General features: G+C 43.8%; 1 protein-coding gene across 2 annotated transcripts; it reads left to right on the top strand.

Annotated features, from left to right (window-relative positions):
* The first annotated feature begins 89 nt into the window (after positions 1-89).
* LOC129327348 (E3 ubiquitin-protein ligase TRIM7-like) lies at positions 90-18,972 on the top strand. Of its 2 annotated transcripts, XM_054975912.1 has the most exons (8): positions 90-537; positions 2,044-2,139; positions 2,363-2,593; positions 3,031-3,053; positions 3,646-3,764; positions 5,072-5,104; positions 6,667-6,742; positions 7,465-7,639. In XM_054975912.1, the coding sequence occupies exons 1-8, from the start codon at positions 103-105 to the stop codon at positions 7,526-7,528; spliced, it is 1,077 nt and encodes a 358-aa protein (XP_054831887.1). In that variant the 5' UTR covers positions 90-102; the 3' UTR covers positions 7,529-7,639. The 2 variants fall into 2 exon arrangements, with proteins under 2 accessions (XP_054831887.1, XP_054831888.1); XM_054975913.1 differs by lacking the exons at positions 6,667-6,742; positions 7,465-7,639 and adding an exon at positions 17,358-18,972.
* Positions 18,973-19,279: the final 307 nt, after the last annotated feature.

The raw sequence follows: 19,279 nt of genomic DNA, 5'->3' as shown, positions 1-19,279 counted from the left end.
CGCCCCATAGTGTTGCTTTAAAGCCGTGATCCCGCTAGTTGTTTTGGGGGAAGGGAGGAGGAAACGAAACTTAACCGCGCGCCTTTTCTTTCATTGGAAATCATGGCAGCTGCGGGTGCTGCCCAAGAGCTCTGTGAAGAACTGACTTGCTCCGTCTGCCTGGATTATTTCACAGATCCGGTGACCATCGCCGAGTGCGGGCACAATTTCTGCCAAGCCTGCCTGACTTTGAGCTGGGGGGAGTCGGGGGCAGAGGCTTTCTGCCCCCAATGCAGAGGAATCGTTCAGCAAAGGAATCCCAAGCCAAATCGGCAGCTGGCAAACGTCGTAGAAATTGTCAAGAAACTCCGTCTTCAGGAGAGAAGGGTGGAGGCAAAGGCGGTGGAAGGAAAAGGGAGAACCTGCGAGAAACACGAGGAGCCCCTGAAGCTCTTCTGCAAAGATGACCAAGGCCTCATCTGCGTGGTCTGTGACCGATCCAAAGAGCACAGAAATCATGATGTAACCCCTGTGGAAGAGGCTCGCCAAGAGTATAAGGTAGGTAGTAAATAACTCTGCTTTGGTGAGGAAGAGCGGGTTTTGGAAGGTTATCTGTAAATTGCTCCTGTAAAAGAGTCTGAAAGGCCAAATATGTGGTCCTCCTAAGAGCTTTGCAACTCTGGAGCTTTACAATGGTGTAAGTAGCTAATATCCTATGCTATCCTAGAAGCACTTGCTAAAAGAACTGTAAGAGAAACAGAAAAGAGCAGTAATCTCTATAGCAGGGGTGGCCAAACTGTGGCTCTTATAGACATATTGTGTGGCTCCCGGAGGTCTCTGAGTATCACTGTGGCCATACATTTTATTTTAGTCTACTTTATTTCCCTCACTCACTTTCCTCTTTTCTTTCCATGTCTTCCCCTCCCTTTCCTCTTTTCCTTCTTTCTTTCCATGTCTTTCATATTTCACTTCCAAGTCAAAGGTCAGGTGATGTGACATCTCCACCCATTCCACTCCACCCTTCCGATGACGTCACTTCCAGCATACTGCATCCAAACTCCACCCCTTCCTGTGATGTCACTTACAGGACACTCCCCCAAACCCACCTCATCTGATTTCACTTCAATGCATCATGTCTTGTGGCTTTCAAACATCTGGCATTTATTCTATGTGGCTCTTACATTAAGCAAGTTTGGCCACCTCTGCTCTATAGGATAAAAAGAGACACATCCCCTTAAATTCTCATGGATCCTTGATTTCTTTTGAACATAGATTCCCCAATCCACTATCATATCACATCAATTCCGTGTCCGCTGACTTCATCCTAAAAATCATGAGTCCAGTACCCTGCAGTGCATCAGTGGTGCAAAAATGTGGCATGTTTCCTCATGATATTTGAATGCAATTCTTCAATATTCAGTGGCTAGTAACAAAGCCTGTTGTAGGGAAACAATACAACAGGCTCTAGAAAGGGCAGGGCAGGTTGGCCAGGCATTGCTGTCTCTGCCCTGCCTCATTGAGCAGGGGGATGGCAGGACAGCCGGGCCAGGCATTGCCCCCTCCCCATCACCCTGATTGCGACGGGGGGGAGGGCAGGATGGCCAGGCCTGGCATTGCCCACTTTCCCTCTTGATAAGGCCTTTTTTGCATGGGCAATTTTTGCCTCTTTTGGCCCCATACCTCTTCGGATTTTCTTCTGAATTCCATATGCTTAACTCCCCCTTCAGATTTCAATGCAGCATTTCAAGGGTTTTCTTCTAGTTTTCTGCCTGCACTTATTCTCCAAAGGCAGAATATTTGAAGAAAACCTTTGAAACATTGCATTGAAATCTGAACGGGGAGTTAAGTGCCCAAAATTTGGAAGAAAACTCAAAAAGGTATGGGGCCAAAAGCAGCGAAAATCACCTGTGCAAAAAAACCTAAAAGACCTTGTACTTTTTCACCCTCAGTTGGGAAAACATGGGGGGGGGTGTGTGCAAATTTCTTCCATCAGTAAAGTGTTCTTCTCTCTTGGCAGTAAAAGTTTACAAAGTAATCAAAACTGAATTTTTGTTTTTGCTGCAGGATAAATTTTGTGACCTCCTTGAGGTGCTGAGGCAGGAGAGAACTGACATTTTAGCACATAAAGTAAATTTAGAGGAGGAAAGCCTAGCCTTGCTGGTAAGTATTATTATAACAGGGAAATTAACAGAAACTCAAACCAGTAACTGTGTGAACTTTAAACCAAAAGCATCCTAGCCCAACAGCATGTTGAGATATTCTCTGTGAAAGTCAGAAGTGGAATCTCATCCCCTGGAAGCCAACGAGGCTGACTTAATTCCTGACCTCGGTCTGTGTGGTTCTCCCCCCCCCCCCCAATCCCCTTTTTATCCATTTTTTGCAGGAGCAAACAAAATCTGAGAGGCAAAAGGCAATGGCTGAGCTCAGAAAACTTAATGAGTTTCTAGAAGAACAAGAGAAACTTCTGCTGGCCCAGATGGAAGAGGTGGACAAAGAGATTGCAAGAGAAAGGGACGAGCACCTGGCCAGACTCAGCAAGGAACTCTCTTCTCTTGAAAATCTCATTCAGGAGATGGAGGAGAAGATTCAGCTGCCAGCCAGTGAACTCCTGCAGGTGAGAGTGCGGCAGAAACAGGCCATCTCTTCAGGATGGAGGCTGGAGTAGGGTTGCCAGCGCGCCTGGAAGAAAGCGCCTGGTCCCGTTAGTAGAGGCTTAATGTGTAGAAATGGGCAGCGGAAGGTTTTCATGGCATGGAGGAGCTCAGAGTCGAGTAGATCTTTCACTGCCTTTTTTCAGGGTGTGTTTTTTTCTTTGTCATGGCTAATGTATATATTTCATAATTCCATGAAGTCTTTTTCTCTCATATTTCCACAAATAAATGAGCATAGTCATGTCCTTTGCTAGTGAAAATAGGGACATGCTTTATGACAACATCCCCGGTTCCTGAGGGAAGTGTGGCAGGCAGATACAGATAGAAGGCCTGAAGGATTTTCTAAGTGTGCCCTGTGGCAGGCACTGAGTTCCCCCTTCTTTTTCTCTTTTCCCTCCAGGATGTCAAAAGCACCTTGCAGAGGTAAGCAGATCCCACTCATTCCCTTCATGATGCTTGGAAAGATCTAGGTACTTTGTAAGGAGTACAGTCCTGCATGCTCCAGAACACAGGCCATAGGACTCAAGATCCTCCAGTATTTCAAAGATGAGATCACTCCTGATTCTCACTCCGCAAGGATCACTGCTCTCGTGAGGATCGGATGGACTGCGTCTGCTTCCTAATGCCTACTGGAGGGAGTCAAAGAATTTTTTAATGGAAAGAAACTTGCAACTAGCTGATAAAATAACCACCATGAGTCTAGTTTGCAACAGTTCCTGGCAGTACACTCAAGCAATATACAAAGAGCTGAGAATCGCTTCTGACTGTACTAAGCAGGAGTATTCGGTGCATGTGGAACAGCAAAGGCAGGAAAATAACTCCCTCCCAGTATTATTTTTGACATTCCACGCCCAAACAGGCTCTGCTTTATTTTTAAATAGCCATCCCCCCCAACAGCTGCTGTGTGACTGTGAGGAACCAGGTCCCAACTCTTTTTAAAAAGTGCATGTTTACTTTTGCTCACAAAAATTGTGGATTGGATGTCAGGGAGGTTAACAGCATTTCCTTCCACCAGGTATGAGGAGAAAGAAGAGTTTGAGAGTCCAGTCACTTTCAGTTCAGAGCTGACTAGGAGGATCCAGAGCTTCACTAACATAAACTGCTCTCTGGAGAATGACCTGGAACAATTAAAAGGTACTGGAGGCTGTGACTAAAAATGTTAATGATTATTTGCAGATTACAGGCTCATAATATGGATTTTTATTGCTAGTAATGCTCTTTTTTAACTATCTGGGGCTTTAATCTGAAGTTTTTACTATGTTCATAATTTACAATGAAACTTCTGTCCCATTTTTGCACCTGCCCAATTGGCATTCAAGACAACTATTTGCTCATGCTCAGAACTTGATTACTTGAACTATTTATTTGGTCTATTTAACTATTTACTTGGAAGTTTCCTTCTTTTCTCAAAGCTGACTTTGTTCCCTCTGTGCTTCAGCAACCAACAATAATCATGGAAGTCCAGGAAAAGTGTATGAACTTTTGAGCACACAGTGTCTCATGTAAATGTGAACTTTATTCAAGGAAGTGGAGGGGGGATGTTTATTTTAAGACTACTAGTACAACTCTTTGCAGAAACAATCCTTCTGAACATTAAATTCCAGAAGCCAATTGCGGCCAGGATGTTATGACATGCAATGTACAGAGAAAGAAAAGGGAACACTAGGCAAAAAATGTTGCCTGCCCAGCCATCCGTAGCGTTTTCCAAATGTCATTATTATCATCAGATTATGTACATGCACAAAATAATTGTGTGCCCCAAGGATGCACAGAGGTTTTCAGACATTCAGAGAGGAAGTCTGTAATTATAATTTGAAATATAATTTGAAAAGATAGGGAGGGGATCACCCCTTACGAAACTTGACTCTTTAGGGTGTCTTCCACTTGGTGGAACATCTCCAAGTTCCCCTTCAGCCTCCAAGCCCAGTGCTGACTTCGCTATATGATAAAGGCAGGGCCAGGGACCACTGAAGTGATTGTTTGGGGTGCTCAACGAGCAGTAGCCCCCTACCCAGGACCCATCTGAGATGGGCTGCAGAGGTGTTTCCTGTGTGACCCACTTTGGAACCTGCTATGGTGGGAGGAGGTTGCTTGGGGGTGGCTCAGTTAACTTGAGTTGACTCTGCACGGTGTCCAAACTGGATCAAAATTGTTCCTGGGGCTATTGTCAATAATAAACTCTGTTTTGCTTTGAGTGTATCATAGTTGAGTCTATAGACATTCTACAGTCTCCTTTGCTCTTCTAAGCACACTCCAGATTAATGACTGATCTATATCCCATTGAGTCACTGTCAGAGTGCCTTTTGACTTTAATAGTTCTGGATTGCACTTTCAATCCCTAGGCCTGAACAACAAGAAACTACAGTTTTGTGTATCACTGTGTTGTATAAACTGATGTAAGAGTGATAATGTGGCTGCGCAATTTCTCTTCTCTTTCCCAGACGCCCTGGCACATCACCTTCAGCTGCAGAAAGGTACATTTTAGGGACTGAGGGAGGTGGACTTGTGAGAAGAGGTAGTTCAACTACTCCATTCTAGCACTGTGTTTCCAACAATGGACAACCTGGGAAGAGGGGAGAACAGGGTGGGGCCATGATTCGGTGGAAGAGCACATGCATTATATTGTATGCAGTAGGTCCCCGGTTAAATCCCTGGCATCTCCAGCTAAAAGGATCAGGTAGCAACTGATGTGAAAGACCTCTGCCTAAAACCCTGGAGTGCTGCTTCCTGTGAAAGAAAAAATGCAGACTTTAACAGATCAATGAGGGAACTCCGTAAAAGGCACAATTTCATGTTTTCCTGACCTGGGCAGCTCCCAAGTGGGGCAGAATGTATCAGCTCTTTCTGATGATCAGCCATGTATTGTCCCTAGTGTAGAGATGTGCAGTCCCAAGAAAGATTGAAAAATTGGGGAGTGGGGGTGTTTTTTCCTGAGGACTTTTTTCAATTGTAGTGTATTGAATATCAGAGACATTGGTCATATTGGCTTACACTGTGTAAGCTACTTTTGAGCCTCAGCATATAATAAGAAAAATAAATGTTCTCTTTCAGAATGAGTACAATGCTTCATAAAGCAAGGCTTTTCACACTCAGAGTATATAGCACCCCCTCGCAGGTTGTTCTAACCGCCCTGCCCACCAGCTTTGGCATAGCACAGAATTCTGATGATGGCCACAGCCAATCACAGCACTGCCCCCTACACACTATGTAAAACCCAGCCAGGATGCCCCATAGCTCATAACATAGGATGTGCGAAATAATTGATGCCGGTTATTAAATATGATACACAGAATCTTAAAGATGAATGAAATAGTGAGCTACATTGTCCAATTCTGCCAAAGTGATGGGATAAGGCTTTAAGCCTTATACTTGCTGCTTCTGTGGATCTTAAGCTGCAGCTTATTCATCAAAAAATTAGGTTTAGGGTATATTGGACCCTACAATGTCTTTTTAGCAAGGATTAAGTACAATGACAAGTTGTTGGCATTGTAATTTACAAGATGTGTCTTTTTAAGTATATGCTGTGGACATGTCCAGTTATTCAGTCCTTTTGAGAGAAAGTCACTATTGGTTTTAATTATGTCTTAGAATACACATTTATTTTTGAGGATGTTTATGTACTTTTAAACTATTTGCCTGTGTCATGAAACATAACCAATGGTAATCCAGATGGACTGCCTGTGCTCTTACAGTTGCTAAAACATATACTACAAAACTCCACTTCCTGTAATTCATTGGATAGAGCACTTTATAAACTTACTAACATTTTAATGGAATTCCTATAGAGGACAGCTGCATATGGACTTACTTTTAGATAGAAGCCTATGTATAGATTTGCCACCATTGTTTTTTGTTTCTTTGCTTTGTTTTTCTTTTTGCTTTGCAAAACGTCTCCAAGGTCTCTGACATACACACTTAGAGTGCACAACCTTGCACTTCAGTGGTGGGAAATGCATAGAGGGGGCACTTAGCACATTCCCAAGGGAAGAGAGGAAATGCACTTGCTGTGTGTCTAACATGTCTTGTTTCATTGCAGAACCAACAAAGGTACCTCTACAGGCAGTGCATTACCCTGTGCGGCTTAAAACCAAGAAGCGAGGATTCACTCCCAGGTGAATAGGGGCAAGGATCCAGCAGCCTCAGCCTAGGAGCATACACCCACCTCCCTCTTCCCCCTTGCACACACTACCTCAACAATACAGGCTCCCACGGCCAAGCCTAGTGGTGTGCGTATATGGGGGCAACCCAAGGCAGGTCCACTCAGCAGTATGCACCATGTCGTGCAGTGGGGCTTGCAAGTGCTGCCTCTGGTGCTGAAGGGAAGGCGGGGGTGCCTGGCAGGAATTGTGGCAGGGATGAGGCCCTGTACCAGGCTGTTAGCACAACCATTGCCAAGCTGCCCCTTCCCCCCAGGTGGAAGATTCAGAGACCTAGGCAGTGGCACCAGGTACATTCAAAGTGCATCTGGTATATGTCATTAGAACGGCTATACAAAACAAAGGCACTCCTGGTTAAAGTCTAAGCAAGCGCATGAAGGAAAATCCCTCCAGGAGGATAACGAGAGATGCGTATACACAATGTATTTTAAAGTGACTGAGTGTTAAAGTTACAGAATATTAAAGTGCTAAATGCAACACTCCTAATGTGCATATTCCTGCCAATATACAGTATTATCAACAATAACAATTCATATTACAGTTCATATACAGCACTATACCCCTAAAGCATATCAAGGTATCACGACAACAAATCCGGGAAGGAATAATCCAACAGGTAAGTCTTTGTTCATAATATTATTTCAAAATGTCTTATATATTTCATTTCTTTCTTGCAGGTATTCAGATAAACAGCGGACGGTGTTTAATACTTTCCAAGCCCTAATGGGGGACAACTATTAGATGATGCAGATTTCGTCCCGAAGGACTTCCTCAGGGGCATGGATGTCGTCCACTGTAGTAATTACTATAAATACAAAATACATCCTATAACCTCAATAAAATTTATACAATTCAAAAGCGTGTCCACATTCTTCCAAACAACTCACCCACATAGTATGCATGTAATTCACAGAATCTGGAGACGGCACTAGTTCCTTACATGGCGTCTCTGTTTATAACACCCATGATCTTAACAGTTTCTCAAATAACCAATAATATACATTTAAAGGGACCTCGTTGTTTAAAGTGTGCAGACTGCCATTCACAAAAAACAACTCAAAGACAATACATTGTTTAAGCCACGTGGTTTTAAAGTGCCTAGTGCATGAATCCACTGCGCTTCCCTCTGTAGCAGAAGCTTGTGTGTGTCCCGATGGGTTCCTTTCAGAGCTGCAAACAGGGCTGCTATTTTCATATCCTGTTCCCTATGGCCTGCACGGTGGGGTGGAGTGGAGTGGAGGGACTTCGAAGCAAAGCCCCTCCCCATGGCTTTGGCAGTAATGGCCACAGTGCTCTTTATCATCATTGCACATGTCTTTGTTTGGTGCCTGTCTAGGTGGTGATTCAACAGGATGGAGACCTGGGATGATAACATTGGACTGGATGTGTGACCACTGTGGACCCTGCATCTCTGTCTCGGGGCGGGCATCTTACTGATTCTAGCTCAGCTCCTGCAGCATCCCAACTCAGGCAGCCATCTATCTGGCCAGTCCACTCCTTTCGTAGACATGCTCTGATAGGAAGGGCTGCCCCATCTCCCCTTTGGCTTCCTTGAGTAGCTCACAAAGGTACAGGGGCCACAATGGATAGAGTTTGCAACTGCTGTCATCAGATCCCGTTAGGATTTCTCTGCTGCTGTTCAATAAAGTCTGGAGTTATTCACAACTGCGGCTCTGTTGTTTGGTGGATGAGGCTTCCTTCCTGCTCCCACCCCTCCCTCGCGTGCACCACTCTGCTCAAAGTCTTCCCTCTTCTCCCACTTTCTGTAATTTCCCCCATAAGCCTCCCAGAATGATCTCTCCTTCACATGTCCTAAGTGGTGAGTTCTGATTCAGGCAATTTTAATGTGTGAATGCCACACTAAAGAAAAAGCCACACTGAAGAAAAAACCTTGGGATGGATATTTAAGAATTTTGAAAGTAATGCTGATCTCAGAACAAAATCATACAGCAAAGTGAGGCATACTCTTTATTGGGTCAATTTATATTCCAAATGCAGATGCAGTCTTGGTGATTCTGGGGCCCAGGGCAAAAATTGACAGCCCCCCCCCCCATCTTTATTCCCATCCAACCCACTCTTAAAAGATACCAATTTTCACAATGTGTCCCTTCAAAAATGTGTTTTAGTTTTCATTTTGACTTTATTTTTCATTATTGAGAGAGAAAACGGCTAAGTAAAAGTCCCCTGTGCAAGCACTAAGTCATTGCTGGCCCATGGGGGATGTCGCATCACGACGTTTTCTTGGCAGACTTTTTACAGGGTGGTTTGCCATTGCCTTCCCCAGTCATCTACACTTTACCCCCAGAAAACTGGGTACTCGTTTTACCAACCTCAGAAGGATGGAAGGCTGAATCAACCTTGAGCCGGCTACCTGAACCCAGCTTCCACTAGGATCGAACTCAGGTCGTGAGAAGAGCTTTGGGCGACTTCAGATTCATCTGATATCTCGGTGCATGATGCGTATGTATCTCTTTCTACTAATATTCTAGAGAGCCAGCATGATGTAGTGGTTAGAGCATCAGACTGGGAGACCCAGGCAAACAGTGTAGTGTGGCACATGTTCTCCAAAGCTTTCCCTAAAGGGCCAATGTCCTTCCCCCTCCTCATTCCTTGTGGGTCTAAAAACATTCATAACTCTCTCAGTATAATAGGGAGTTGAAAGGACTTGATTGAAGGGAAGAGAGAGGCTTGCTCTAGATGTGTTGCTAAAGCTGTCGTCTCCCTGCTGTCTTTCTTGCTAAGGAAATGGGCAATGCTCATGTACATTATTCTCCCACACTACATGTGAGCAAACACTTCCTTGCTTTTTCAGTCTTTTTTAAACACAGAAGCAGTAATTAAATGGACTATACTCTCTCAGATATTCACACACCCTTTCCCATCTTTAACCAGAAGCAGCTGCTTGATTTTGTAAACTACATTAGGTTGGGTAAAGAAAACGAGTAACCTGGATTGCACTAAAGTGCTGCAATTTGATGCCCTTGAGTTAATACTTCTGCCACCCTGCCTGCCCTACAACAGTAGTGTTTACTCCCCTACCTCTGTGCATATGATTTAGGACCCATGGAAAAATTACATTACATTACAATGTGAGATTGCTGAACTTGAGTTCATTCACAAATTCACAACAACAAACCCCTTAGAATGCTACAGGGATGTAGCATTCCTGTCTCACTACAGATGCTAGTTTTCTGCTTTTCCTCCCCTGCTCTAAGCAAGCTGATTACATTTTGTATTGTCCCTTTACATCCTGACTCTTTTCTTTGCAACATTCCTCCCACCTTCTAACTGGGATATAAGGGCTCAGAGATCTCCATTCCTACTTGCATCTGACGAAGGAAGCTTGAGAGTGTATTCTCTGGAAAATCTAGTTGGAGTGATCCCAGGTCCCCTGGTGGGAGTGCTGACATCACGCAGGGCCCAAAAGTGCTCACGCACTCCACAGCAGACCCTGCACAATGATGTCACTTCCCAGAAGTGATGTCATCATGACACACATGCACACCCTTGGGAGCATGCATATGCCAAGAAAAGTAAGTGCCAGGTTCCTCCCCCCCACTTGGAGGGTAAGGGGACTGGCAAGCCTAAGGCAAACAGTATATACTGCAAAAAAAATAATGTCACACACAATTTATCTAAAAGTAAAAAAAAGTAACAAAGAGAAATCTTCAAATATAAATCCAATACACTCATTACTTCAAACAAAAAAATTTTCATTTCTAGAACTGGCAGCACGTAAAGGAGAATCCACTGTATCCAGACCCTGAGACCTAACTAAATTGTTAAGGCCTAAAGAATTCTGCCTCAGAGCCATCCTTGATATTAAGCCTTGAAAAATAGACTACAACGGGCATTTTTGTACATTATACTTCAACGTGCCTCACGGAGCCTGCCTCCCATATTTTTAAAAGGTTTTATTATATTATTTCAAGGGGCTCTGCACATGCATTTCCTTTTCCACCATCCTCACCTTGTGAAGTAGAATAGACTGAGAGTGACTAGTTCAAGGTTTAAAAAGGTAAAGGTAGTCCTCTGTGCAAGCACCAAGTCATTACTGACCCATGGGGGGACGTCGCATCATGGTGTTTTTTTGGCAGACTTTTTACGGGGTGGTTTGCCATTGCCTTCCCCAGTCATCTACACTTTACCCCCAGGAAACTGGGTACTCATTTTACCAACCTCGGAAGGATGGAAGGCTAAGTCACCCTTGAGCCGGCTACCTGAACCCGGCTTCCACCGGGATCAAACTCAGGTCGTGACTGAGCAGAGCTTGGGCTGCAGTACTACAGCTTACTACTCTGCGCCACGGGCCATATAATATTTTTTATTAGGACCAACCCAGTGATACATAACAGTGCAACAACTCCTCCAAGGTCATGAAGTGGTCTTCCTGGTTGAGCTGAATGATGAAAAAGGCCTAAAGGTCTAGCCTAGTGATTAATCAGGCCTTGGTCAACTGCAACTACTGTCAGGCTGGATCAGACACAACAATCCCCCCCCCACCCCCGTGAAGAACAATTATCTACGTTTAGTAGGTGCTTCACTGCTTGCACTGGGCTTTCCCAAGTCAAGTAATACCTTTTATTAGGAACAACTGAATGATACCTAACAGTGTGCAAGTTCCTCAGAACTCTTCATCAGGCCAGATGCTAGAAAATAAAAAATGCCCCCCCCCCAAATATTCGGGTCAGGCTTTAAAACCTTTTCATGCCACCATATGATGGTTGTTCTGGCAAGCAAAGAAAAATAGCAAGTTGCTGCAGCCCATGGGCTATAAAAGTGAGAAGTAATAAAACAATTAAACATAATAGCAACCATTTCTTCCAGTGACTCTGTTAACCCCAAGGCCTCCCTGGGGTTAATAAGGACATTGAATTCTTCTCGCACTACAGATGCTGATTTTCTGTTTTTCTCACCCCTGCACTGTCAAGCTAATTACAGTATTATTACAACCAGTGCAGACAATGAAGCATTTAAATGCCCCTCCTACCTTCTGGCTGGATACATATGAAAATACTTCTAAATGTATCTGAAGAACAGAGTTTTGACTCCCGACTCGAGAGCTCATACCCAAGAAATCTAGTTTGTCTTTAAAGGTGGTGCTGGACCTGAATCTGGCTCTTAACCTCTGAATCCCTTTTCAGAAGAGAGTGTTGCAATCCATCACAATAAAGCAGTAAAGGTGTCACTCTCCTCTTGCAGCTGGGGACCCATGGAGAAGTTTGCAAAGCCATAAAAGCAGCACAAGGATTTCACACTGGGCTATCGTGTTTAGAGAGAAAGCAAAGAAGAAAAATAGGGACAATGATTAGCAGCCCATTGGGGGTTTCCTCCTCCCCCAAAAATCTAAAGGGCCTTTGAGCTCTGAGACCCCCACTGCCTATACTTTAACCTTGAAGTCCTGTTCTGAAGGGTTTAAAAAAAAATTAAGTGTCTGACACTTGTGATTTCAGTGGGCTTAAACTCTGCCCAGGATTTCACTGTCTCTTTTTTTATGAATGCACAAGCTTTCATGGACTATTTCACCAAATGCAAGGAAGGGGTGTGTGTGAGTAGGCTATATAACACACACACACAGACAAACACACAAAGAGAATGAGTTTCAGGTGCATAGCCATGCCACACCCCGGAAATAATTAACATATAACGTTGCAAACAGCCAGGTCAAAGAGCCGTGAAAAGGAAGAACTGCAGGGTGAAGTGTGATGATGTAAAATTGCAATCTAGAGAAATATAGAGCCCATTCACAAAAGTAGCAAGAGGTGATAACAGACCTTCCCAAGTTTTGCTCATGTCTGTCTAGTGAGGACCCACAACATGCCTCAAGTAGAGGGGAGGGCCGACTTTATGTTTCTTGGAGCTGCTTAATATCTTTTCAAGAGACTTTTGGAAGTGCTGGACACGCATAAAATTGTCCCAATTTTAGTAGTAAGCAGAAGCCCTCAGCATACCTGAGAGACATTTATACAATGTAGAATATAGGTAACTTATAGTATAAAATAAGTATGAACCACATTTGATTCCTGTTTCTTGACCTAACTTTCCTGACAGTGTTTCTTGAAGCCTGAAATGTTAAGCACAAATTGCCTGCTTCACTGAAGGGAGTAGTAGAAAGAATTCATTCGTTGCCCCTAGACTAGCCCTGTAATGGCTCCTCAGAAAAAGATAAATGAGCCATCACTTGTCACACACGAGTTTGCTTGGAGGTGCAAACGTTGCCAGATCAAAACACTTGTTGCAAAGAATGCATGGGAGATTTCCTCCTACAGGAACCTGTGTCAGTGAATGGGACAGATTTACAATGGCTGTTCGTATGTTAAAACATAAGAATGGCTGAGCAATTAGCTTTGAATATGGGGCACATCCCTGACAAGACTGATCTTATTGTTGCAATGGTGCTAAGGGAAGAATTATTTGTTCCTCGAGCTGGTAAACAACTGTTTCTAATGATAATTAAAGGATGGACGGCTCCTCAAAGAGTGACCAGCCAACAGACGCTTGCTAAGTCATGTGTATGTTTTACCTGTCAAACCAATTATTCACTGAATGTATAATTTTTGGCTAATGAACCAAGGTGATAAAAGTTGATACACGGGCCTGGAGAGTCCTGAAAAACGCTTGGGACTGAGGGGTTTTGAAACACTCTGTATCTATTTTCTTCCTTTTCTTCAAATAAAACTAATTGAACCTGCTCATTGGACTTCCAGAGTGCTTCCTTAAGAATCCGGCCAGGGGAGCACTACTATCCATGGGGTCTGTGGAACAGACACTACTAGTCACAAACCCAGAACACTGCTTGAAAATTGATGCCTTGTACAGAAATTGCAGGTTTCAGAGCAGGGCTGTAGTGTTCAAATGGGGAACCCTTTTCTCTGCTGTTTTCCCAAATCAAACCATTCTAATACACCCTGCAGATTTGCCTCTGAAAAGTCTTTGTAGCTTAATAAAAACACTATTTAGGAACCACACCCCAAATCAAAACAAGCCCCTGTGCAGATCTCCAAGACAACCAGCAGTTTAGGGCCTCATAAATCTTCCACTTCACCTTCTAGAGGAATGTTTGCTTTGCCCTGTGTTTCATTGGTTGAGATAAACAGACTGCCTTCTATGTATTGTCGGAGGCTTTCACGGCCGGAGAACGATGGTTGTTGTGGGTTTTCCGGGCTGTATTGCCGTGGTCTTGGCATTGTAGTTCCTGACATTTCGCCAGCAGCTGCGGCTGGCATCTTCAGAGGAAATCTCTGTTTCGTGGTGTTAAACCAGCAAATGTTTAGGTTTGATAGTAAATGTAAGTATTGCATATCTTTTCGTTTTTCCCAGTTTCAACATTTGTCACAGTTTTTAACCTCTGAATTCCCTCTTCTATCTTTTTTTTCCCATCCAGAATATTAGAAGCACCAGGGAGAGGTAAGTAGATCTCACTCATTTCCCTTCGTGATTCTGGGAAGGGTCTGGAAAGCATGCAAAGAACTTGACCTTTCAGTGTCCACTGGAGAGACTGTAGGACTCCAGACATTCCCAGCATTTCAAAGATGGAACTAGAGAGGCTCTTTCATACCTGTAACATCACCTCCCCCATCTTCACTCCAAGGATCCTTTCCTGAGCACTGATCCCTCCCCTCTGCTATCACTCCTCTTGTCCTGTTACATGTTACCTTTGTTTACTTTGCAATAGTTCCCCTCCACAAAAAGGACTCTCTCAGAGGTGCTTAAAAATCTATTCAAGCTGATGGTTCTTTGTGGAATAAAAAGTAAGATTGAAGCTCACCACTACAAAATAGCACTTCAAAGTTGCTGGAAAAAATAAATCAGACTATCTTACTATTCGAAACTCCCCAATATGTCTTTCCTGTCTCTGGAGCCAACCTATTCTATTTCCCATAAGCAAACTTCATAAGCCTTCTGTTTCTGTTACTAAGTTTTGTGGCAGTCCTTTTTGTTAAGTTCAGAAATTGACTTGGCTCCTGTTATTTTGAATAACTGCTCAGGAGATTCGAAATACATCTTGTTTCATGCTGATGATTTTATTTGGAATTAACGTTATTTGTTATTCCATTATAGAGTATTCAGAACATGCCACAGCATAACGATTGCATTCCACTCTTTTCCAAATTGTCCTCCTAATTTTTTTAAGACCTGTGTTGTGGCAATTTTTCTGATTTAGGATGTAATTGAAGCACCAGCCCTTCCGCTGTTCCCGCACAAATATTTTGCTCTGAAACATAAAGAAATGCAACTCCAGTGATTCACCAGAAATAGGAACATTCTCTCTCAAGAAGGTCATTGCCAAGGGGATTTTTAAAGGTGAGTCCCCTGATCATACATCTGTCTGCAAGTAATAGTAGTAACAACAACAACAACATTCGATGTATATAATGCCCTTCAGGACAACTTAACATCAAGGGACTCATCTATGGCTGCCAAGCCCCTAGTGGGGGTGGGTCATCCCCTGTCTCCAGATCCCATGATTCCCCCCACTGCTCAGAGCAGCAATGGAAGAAAAATAAACAACAACAAAAGGCTTCCAGCCAGATGGTGTGATGGCACTTCCAGGGAAAACGCGAACGTGACATCAGTCCTTTCTAGAATCACTAGAGACTATGGCTTTACTGGTGATTCTTAGAAAGGACTGACACCACTTCTGGGTTTCCACTGGAAATCACGTCACCAATGGCAGCCCTCTCATGTCCTCTCCTCCTATCTCTTGTTGTTTGCCAGGCCATGCCTGACAACCATACCCCCACCCGACTCACATCACACGGCTCTTGTGGTTAGACCCTCAGGAGATTCAGTGAGGGACAGCCTCCTTCACAAAGCACCTCCATTCCTCTTTGTTCTTCTTTTCAGGCTTTCTAAAATTAGAATCTTCACTGTGTTGTGATCTTTTTTTTTTAATTACTAGTACTACAAAAGGGAAAAAATGGGGACAGGGAGAAGGGGAAGAAACAACACATAACAACACAAACACTACATCTACAAGTAATGCATTCCCTTCATACTGCAATTATTTAACATTAGAACTTTGTAAAATGCTGTTAAGATTGGTAGATCTTATAAAATACAAACTACAATCAGGATTAGGTCTTCTTCCCCCCTCTGGGTCTCGGTCGCAATTCTCTCTGAACAGCTACAGTCACTGTGCTCGTTCCCTCCTCCCCTCCCCCTTCAGGCTTAAAATCCTCTCCTTCTTGCTGGAAATCTTGGTGTTTACACACAAAGTCCCTTAGCTGATCTTCTGATGTTATCTTGTGAGCTTGATCTTTGTAGCTAAACCAAATACCTTCTGGAAATAACCATTTGTACTTTATTTCACATTTCCTCAGAAGAGCTGCAAACCTTTTATATTTAAATCTTCTTTTCCGAGCTAAAAATGAAAGATCTGCTATTATAGTACACCATTCATTCTACTTTTTGGTTGGATTCGACTGGATTGATGGAGGGGTTTAACGGTTTTTCTTTCAAACAGGGGTAAGGATACCGTACAAAATCCAATGGCTTTTCCAAACTCCTCTCTGGAGGCTGATATGAAAAAATTCAAAGGTACTGAAGAATCATAGTGATGCTTAATAAATAACAGGCTCATGATATGATTTTTCTTTGTGAGTAATTGCTGTTTTTCATTACGGCTTTACTGTGTAGCTTTTACTCTGTTTAATGGACAATGAAACTGATGTCCTGCTTTTATGGGGGTGCTGTTGGCACTCATTAAAGCAGTCAGCCTTGGCACAGGCTCAGAAGAGGATTACTTTAACCTTTTACTTGGTCTAGATGCGGAACTCTTCTTCCTTATTGACTTTTTTTAGAAACAAGGCTCAGTTCCCCCTCCATTCCATGCAAAGCCAATAAATTGGTTGAAACTTCCCAGGGGATGGGAGTGCCTCAGGCAAATGTAACCTTTATGCAGAAAGTAGAGGAGGCATTCAGTATGCCTGTTGGCAAAAATGACCCTCCTGAGTAACTTAATTCCAGAAGCCAATCAGGGGCCAGGATGACATGGCACCCAAAATTTACAGAGGAAGAAAAAGGAGGACTGGATGTTGCCTGGGCAACAAGGCATAGCCTATGCCACTGTGCCCTATGTGTCATTTTTATCATCAGGTGCCATTTTCATGATTACACCAAATCATTACCTGCTCGTTTAGAATTCACAAGCATGCATGAAATTTTTCAGACGTTCATGGAGGGAGTTTGTAATTAGCAGCTGAAATTAGATGAGTTTCACTTCTTTTAAAACATGACTGTTCAAGACAGCTTTCCCAACGGAAAGACCCTCACAAGTCCTTTCAGCTCCTCCCCTAAGCTGCTTTTTTGATAATGGTGGGTCTGGGTCACCCCTAAAGCTGACTGTTTGGGGTGCTAAAACAATTGGCTACCCATCTAAGGTAGGTAGCAGAGGTATTTCCTCTGCAACCTCCCTTGGAGCCTTATGTTGAGGGATGTGGACACTTGGATAGCTTAAGTAACTTGAGCTGGCCTGGGATAGTGTCCAGAATAGACCAAAATTGTCTCTGAGGCTGAGTCCTCCTCTATGACTCTGCTTCTGTTCTATCTTCTCCTTTTTCTCTAGCAGTGGATGTGATTCTGGATCCAAGCACAGCAAATCCCTACCTCATCCTGTCTGAGGATCTGAAAAGCGTGAGACGGGGAAGCAAAGCTCAAGAGCTGCCCAAGAATCCTGAGAGATTTAACCTATCTTCAGTAGTGCTGGGATGTGAGGGATTCGTCAGAGGCTGCCATTTCTGGGAATTCAGTGTGGGAAGTGAGGATGGATGGTCTGTGGGGGTTGCTAGGACGTCTGTGAGGAGGAAGGGCCTGATCTCCTTTAGACCTGAGGAAGGGGTCTGGGCTGTGGGGAGGTATGGAGAAAGCTACTTTGGGCTCACTAACTCTCCTTGCACTCCCCTGTCTCTGAGTGCGGAGCTCAAGAGGATCCGTGTGTGTCTGAACTACGATGAGGGACGAGTGGCCTTTTTTGATGGTGACAGGAACACCCTTCTCTACGAGTTCTCAGGTGCTTCCTTCCATGGAGAGACCCTTTTGCCCTTCTTTCGGGTGTTCAACAATGGCTACATCAGTCTCTCCCTTTAAGGTAGCCATCTCTCTCTCACAGGCCCTGCTGCTGTGGCTTGTGACACCAGGCAAATTAATCCATTCTTTATCACGAGAGGCCCTTTTCTAGTTCTCTAAAGGCCTCCACAGACTCCCACATAGCTGGACTAACTCAAATTGTGTCTGCTTTTCCTTCTCCATTTGTCAGAGTTCCATCTTCCCTCTGGAAAGTAACAACTTACGTATCATAATCTAGTCTAAGAGGCAGTAACATCCAGTGTGGTGTAATTGTTAGGATGTCACACGGGAATCTGGAACGCTCAGGATCAAATTTCCACTCTGCCATGGAGGCTCATAGAGTGACCTTGGGCCAGTCAGACTCCAAACCTAACCTACTTCGGAGGGTTGTTGTGGGGATAAAATGAAGGTCAGCAGAACAAAGTTTACTTCCTTTAGTTCCTTCAAGGAAGGGTGGGATAAAAATGTACTAAATAAAGAAAAATAGAGAAGTTCCAAGTTCTTTGACCACCCTTCATGCTGTTTCCAGGTCTCCCCAGATCCTTCACTGGGTATGGAGATGCACTAAGGTTCCATCCACACCAGTGGTGCTCACCCTGCAGCTCAGGGAGAACCAATTACCATCGACCAAAAGTGTCATGTGACCACCTGCGCCTCACCAACCAAACACACACATACACACAGTCAGATATGCATGCCACCATATCTGCCATGATGGTATTTTGTATGGGATGCTGATCCTCTGAGAATACGCTAAGTGTATGTTGCCTTTTGTACTGATGATATATGATTCTATGTTATGCCTTCTGCAGCTAAGCTTGTAGCTGTTACACTTATCTGGCAGGTGGCTGCTTTCACTTCTGGAGCAGACTGGAGAACGTCCTTGAAAGCCAGGCAAAGCCTGGGAGCTAAAAATGACTTCATTCTCTCTTTCTCAGGCTCCTCCTCACCCTTCCCTCCCTGGCTCCTTCATGCCAGAATCCTAACCATCCCTATCCTAAAAGGCGGGAACTTTTCCTATAACTAACCTGACCCTTCATTCCCACATCACTTCTGCCAATACTGTAGTCAAGTTTGCACTGAACTGATAGATTCTGAATAAAGCAACTTTAACTCAGGCACTGGAGTGTTTGATGTGAAGTACTATTTGGGTCTAACTGCCAGAACCTGACATCTCCCTCCTCCTGGCAGCCTCCACATGCTCACCTTTCCCTACCTCCTTCTCTCCTGAAACCCACTAAACACCTTACCTTTTATCTGCCACCCATCTTCATTTATATTTGCTGTTTATTTACTTCATTTATATACTCCTTTTATCATTTTGGTTTTTTAACTCCCCAGTGTAAATTTTTAGATTTCAGATTTTTCTACACACCTAGAGCATTTTTCAGGTGTGTAAGAGGATCCGTTTTTTCCGTACATGGA

The sequence above is a fragment of the Eublepharis macularius genome, chromosome 4 (genome assembly GCF_028583425.1).
Source record: "Eublepharis macularius isolate TG4126 chromosome 4, MPM_Emac_v1.0, whole genome shotgun sequence".
NCBI lineage: Eukaryota > Metazoa > Chordata > Lepidosauria > Squamata > Eublepharidae > Eublepharis > Eublepharis macularius.
Note: the sequence above shows the minus strand (reverse complement) of the source record. Positions and strands in the feature narration are given on the sequence as shown.